Here is a 6,177-nt window from a genome sequence, read left to right as displayed (position 1 = left end):
TGTCATTATCTTTATTTTACTTCATTTTCAAATAATTCTAGTGTGAGATCATAGATCTACAATGAACATACCCTGTATCTCAAGTCCCTTCTCTTAAGGCCAATCCTACAGACGATCAGGCAAACTCAAGCTCACTTCAAGTGCATAATGGACTTGTTGTACCTGAAATGGAATTGGCTATCCATCGAAAGAAATAACTCCAGGCTAGTATGGCTTTGAGGTTCACTCAAGATTCGGATTCCCTCTGCAATTATTAGTTACATATACATAAGGAATATTTGTGAGTCATGTATCGGATACAGTGTATCTCGAAGAAAATTAATACATAGTAATTTGTAATTGAGCAAACTATCGCCCCCCTTAAGTAATTGAACTCTATAATAGAGAGTTTTCTAGCTAAAACGCAGACTTTGTGAAATCATATTGAATATGTTATTATTATTATTATCATCGTGGACACTACATCCATAATTAGATGAATAGTGTGAGAAACTATTGTTTGCAGAGATCTGTTTCTGAGTAGTGTAAGATGTTGGCAAATCAAACAATATTACATACTCCCTCCGTCCCTTTTTAGTTGTCCACTTTAGAAATGGCACACAGATTTAGTACTGAATTTACTGATAGCGTTTCTGATCAGTCTTCTTGTGGACAGTCTGTTACTCTCCATTTCAATTTATTCGTGTTATGTTTTTTTAGTCTATTTAATTTTGTTTTATTTTCTTTTTTGGTAATTATTTCAATTCTATCTTTTTCCATGATAGATTTAAAACTATAAAATTAAAGAATATTTTTTCAAGTTCAACACCACAAAATTTGAAAGTTTCTTTGTATTTTCTTAAAACTTCGTACGTAGCTCAAATCAGATAAACAAACTGAAACGACGAATGTAGTAAAATAATACCTCCCCTATTCCAATTTATGTGACACTTTTTATTTTTTCGAGAGTAAACAATTTATGCTAATTGGAAATTTGCGCATGAAATCTTCAAATTTTTGAAATAAAATTTATATATTTGTAAACTACGTAAAAAGTACTATAAGTCACAATGATTAACAATTCAAAATATTCAAAAGCTATATGAAAAATTTACGATCAGAAATAAACTTATTTGAATCTCAAAATTTGAAAAGTATCACATAAATTGANNTTTCTGATCAGTCTTCTTGTGGACAGTCTGTTACTCTCCGTTTCAATTTATTCATGTTATGTTTTTTAGTCTATTTAATTTAATTTAATTTTCTTTTTTGGTAATTCTTTCAATTCTATCTTTTTCCATGATGGATTTAAAACCATAAGATTAAAGAATATTTTTTCAAGTTTAACACCACAAAATTTGAAAGTTTCTTTGTATTTTCTTAAAACTTCGTGCGTAGCTCAAACCAGACAAACAAACTGAAACAACGAATGTAGTAAAATAATACCTCCCCTGTTCCAATTTATGTGACACTTTTTATTTTTTCGAGAGTAAACAATTTATGCTTAATTGAAAATTTGCACATGAAATCTTCAAGTTTTTGAAATAAAATTTATATATTTGTAAACTACGTAAAAAAGTACTATAAGTCACAATGATTAACAATTCAAAATATTCAAAAGCTATATGAAAAATTTACGATTAGAAATAAACTTATTTGAATCTCGAAATTTGAAAAGTATCACATAAATTGAGACGGAGGAGGGAGTAAGAAGCTTCCCCTCTAGACTCACAAGATGACTAGAAATGGCAAAACTGATCAATCCGTTTCCTAGCTTTATTCTCTGTTTAATTCTTTTCTCATGAAATAAATTGTCTTCTTCCAATGTTTTTCTAAAATCTCCAAAACAATTTATATTCACTCCAAACAAGTTATTAAACAAATCTTCATGAAAATTTGATGAATTGTTGTGTCATAAAAAAAGAAAGAAATATTATATATGCATGGATGATGGCATTGATTTGACAAGTAACTGTGATATACTATAACAAAGGTACTTGTCTAGTTTTCACCTCATTATCCAAATTGGAAAATCTGACCATGTATGTAAATAAGCCCTGCAAACCATAGTATAAATGGGTAAATATTTACTCCACGTTAAATCATATTGATTTATCATGATTAAACGATTCATTGAGGTGAGAATATATATAGTAATATTTGTGTTGTAATTATAAACTTAAAGACATTTGTGGTGAAATGGAATGTGAGTTTGAGTTGTGGACAGGGGCGGACCTACTCAAGGGGTGTCAAGCGATATCCTTTCGTAAAAATATTATATTATATATAAATGTTAAATTTTAATTTAATATATATCATGTAACTACGATTATTAAGAAATTGTGATACAAATACACTATTATGTCATCTTTATCTGTTACATATATAGGTAACAAATCTCATTTGTAAGATTTCAATTTCCATATTTTAAAGAAACTTTCCTAAAAATATTTTATGGACAATCTGATAGCTAGTGTAAAAAATTTATAAATAATGTGTAGAAAAGTTATAAGAAACTAAAGCTTACTGTAAATATTGTGTTATGTGTTTCACCACTACAAAGTCCTTAAAAATTAGGGATATTAATTAAGGAAAAATACCAAATTATTCCAGCATGTTCAAGTTAGAAAATGAATATTACAAGGCATTTGATGATTAATTATATGATTAGCAAATCCAAGTAGAAGCCAGGAGGAAATTAAACCAACAAATTAAAGAGAGAAAAAAATTAAAGAAATATTAAGCACATCAGACCAGCATATATGAAGAAAGAAATCTCAAAAGAATATCTAGAAATAATTAAAAATTAAGATATAAATAGATCCAAATCTAATCTCCTAGGATTAGTCAACTTCAATCCCACTAAATTCCACAAGAAAATAGTAATTAATCAACTAGCAGCCTCAATAAAACAAAAATACCATAGTCAAATTTAAACCACTTACCTCCTACCACAAATTCTTCTCTTTTCTCGTTCAGACTCTTCAGAAATATTATTGTGAAACATGCAATACTACACTTTTAAAGAATTCGAGCAACATAGCCATCATCAATTGTATCATGAATATTTGGCACATGTCTTGATGTTTCACAATATGATATTCTCCCTTCTTCTTCATTCTTGATTTGGAAATTATTATAACATGATGAACTCAATGAATTCATTTCCTTTTGCTTCTTGTTGCAATAACACATTGAACCATTTTCATCATTATAATTTGTAGTACTACTCTTCATGATTTTTTCTCCATTTAATTTACGTAATGTATTGATTAAAACTGCATCGCGCGCTTCAATCCATGCTCTCTCATCAGCCCAAAATTTTTGTTGTTTTTCTAACCTAATTTCCTCTTTTTTCCTCCATTCTTCTTCCCTTAAAATCCTCTCTTGCTCCTTATCTTCAATTGTCTTCATCATTTTCTCTAACCAAATATCTTGTTTTTCCATTAATTTCCTCATTTGTATATCCATAAAGTCTCTTATCTTACCTTTCCAACTCCTTTTCCCTTTTTTCTTAATATTCTTCCTCTTTGAATCATCATTAGACGAATTATCTGAGTCATCAGAATCAGAGGAATCATAGAGATTGTTGTCAGAGAGCTTAGGACAATGATGAGGTTCTTCATTGTAGTGTACTTGATGATGAAATGTGTTTGTATTAAATGTGTTGCTTGTTTTACCATAAAGAGCTTCAAGTTGTCTAAAGTATCTATAATGTTTACCATCTTGTCTACCAGCTTTCCCATCTTTAGTCTTCTTGTAGTATTTGTACAAATTCTCAAATTTCTCCCTACACTTTTTCCCACTCCTTTGATATCCATATTCCTCAGACATAATCCTAAAAAAGAAGAAGAGGAAACTAAATAAGTAGCATAATTATAGAATATTATGATATACTTAATATCTTGTCTATTTTATTCTATATAACGTTATTTGACTAGATACGAAGTTTCAATCCAAAAAGAAAGACTTGTCACACATAAACAAAACCCATAGAACTTATAAACCGGTCAGGTAGGTGTGTTCATGCAAAAATCGAAAAATTGAACCAAATCATAAAGATAACTTTTTTTTAAAAAAAAAATTGGTTTTGTTTTAAACCAAAAAAATAAAAAGAATCGAATCAAACCGACCATGATTATAAAAGCATGTTATTAAGGGTACACCCCATGAATATTTTGGTTTTATTTTAGTTTTAAGTAATTGTTTTTTTTTTTTAAAAAAAAGAACGGAATTTAGTTTAATGTGGTTATAAGAGTAAAACGAGACATTTAAAGTTATTCGTTTAGAAAATATAGTGTCATATAAATTAAAACAGAGACGAAGATGAAGAAATTAAGGAAGGAGCCCTAAAACCAATTGATGCAACAAGTTCAAGTGATATTGACATAAGCATGATAAAATAGGGTACTTGGCCTTCCAAAAGATATTCTGCCATTTTTTCTTTAACTAAAATGAAGTAAAAAAGTGTCCTTTAAATTAATAGGACTACTCATTCTCAAATTATGTGCTGATGAATTATCAGGAAAAAAGATGAAAATAAGTACACCTCATTCTTCAACTCAAGTGTCATTTTCTTACACAAAAATAGTAACCAAATTAATAAATTCACTCAAGAGGTTGCTTTCCTATCCAGAAATTAAAAACCCTCACATAAAAGAATCTCATAATTTGAAAATACATGAGGAAGAAGAAGTAATTAAACTAGTTTATAGTTAAATTTTGGTGCTCTAACATGTATAAAAAAATAGTGAATTACTTTTATCGAAAAATTATAAAGTGTGCAGAGGATTATTTACTTTTTGTACATGTATATTACTACGGTATATTTTAAGTATCCTGAGTAAAATTCCTGACTTTGGCTATGATGGTTTCAACAAGCTATAATTCCATGAAAAATACGACTGTTTTGTAGTAGTATTAGTAATAATAATAATCATTAGACATAATATAATTAAGTAATTCAAAATACACTGTCACACAATTTGTTCATCGAAAGTGTGTTTTTTAAGAGAATTAGGTTATATAAATAGTGATTTAAGTATCAGAAATCTGCGGAATTTCCAAGAATGTTCAGAATACTGTTGGAAATAGTGAAGAGTAATTAGTTGAAAATCTTAATCGAAAAATTATACCGTGAATATAGAAGATTATACTAAATATATGGTCCAAAATTTACTTTTTGTACATGTATATTACTACTACGGTATATTTTAAGGCACATATCCTTAGTAAAATTTGTGACTTCACCTCTGTTAGTTTCTACAAGCTATTTCTAACATATTTCATTAAGAAAATAAATATTTTTTAGTAATAGCAATCGTGAGAAATAATATAATTAAGTAATCAAAAGTACTCTGTCACGCAATTTGTTTTAAAAGAATTAGGTTAAGAATTTGTGAGAGATGTACCTAGAGACTTCATCCCAAAGTGGACCTTTTTGAATAGCTTCTTTGAACTTAGAATCAAGCTGTGATCTAACTTCAAGTAGTGTAACTGTCTCTTGCCTTGGCCACCTCCCATTTCCACCCTCCATCTCCATCGCGCTTAACGTGCACCCACCACTAACACTAGCTCCAGTGGCAGCTGCCACAGTGCTAGATTCGGGAAGAAACCCGTGATGATAATGATAATGATGATGATGAGGAAGATAGTTGTCGTGTTGAGGCACATGAGTAGTAGTAGTAGTAGCCATTAACATATCGAAATGTTGGTTACCACATAATAAATCTGGTGTCAGATTTGATGAAACTGAAGGAAATAAAGGCCTTCCATCTAGGTACTGCGTTAGATCCATCATACCATACTGATGATCATCCATTTCTTTCTCCCAAAAAGCTGCAGCGCAGTAGTTTGGTTACGAAGATGGATGAGGAGGAATTAAAATTAGTGGCTTAAAATCAAATACTAATAAGAAAAGTGACAGAAAGCAAGAGTAATGAGATGATAATAGAAGCGGCCAACCCGGATCGTGTCGAATTAAAAAAGTTTTTTATTTTTTAGTATTTGAGACTATATAAAAAGGGTAGCTATAAAGGAATGAATATATATGGACCCATTTCTCACTGTTCACAGGCAGCTGGAATGTAAAAGCTTGTTCACTTTTTTTTTTCTTTCTGTTGCTTCTGGACGTACATGCAGAGGTGGAGCTAGTAAGGTCTCGGGGTTCATCTTAATCTTTTTTGATGGAAAATTATT

General features: G+C 29.8%; 1 protein-coding gene across 1 annotated transcript; it reads right to left on the bottom strand.

The window, feature by feature from the left end:
• Positions 1–2,742: 2,742 nt before the first annotated feature.
• On the bottom strand, positions 2,743–5,928 carry LOC125865672 (trihelix transcription factor PTL-like). Its single transcript, XM_049545878.1, has 2 exons — positions 5,391–5,928; positions 2,743–3,817 (listed from the first exon to the last, which is right to left on the bottom strand). Exons 1-2 carry the CDS (start codon positions 5,798–5,800, stop codon positions 3,001–3,003), a joined length of 1,227 nt encoding a protein of 408 aa, XP_049401835.1. The 5' UTR covers positions 5,801–5,928; the 3' UTR covers positions 2,743–3,000.
• Between the last annotated feature and the right edge of the window lie 249 nt (positions 5,929–6,177).

The sequence above is a fragment of the Solanum stenotomum genome, chromosome 5, assembly GCF_019186545.1.
Source record: "Solanum stenotomum isolate F172 chromosome 5, ASM1918654v1, whole genome shotgun sequence".
In the NCBI taxonomy this organism is placed as follows: Eukaryota; Viridiplantae; Streptophyta; class Magnoliopsida; order Solanales; family Solanaceae; genus Solanum; species Solanum stenotomum.
The sequence above is the reverse complement of the archived record's forward strand: the minus strand, read 5'-3'. Positions and strand labels throughout refer to the sequence as shown.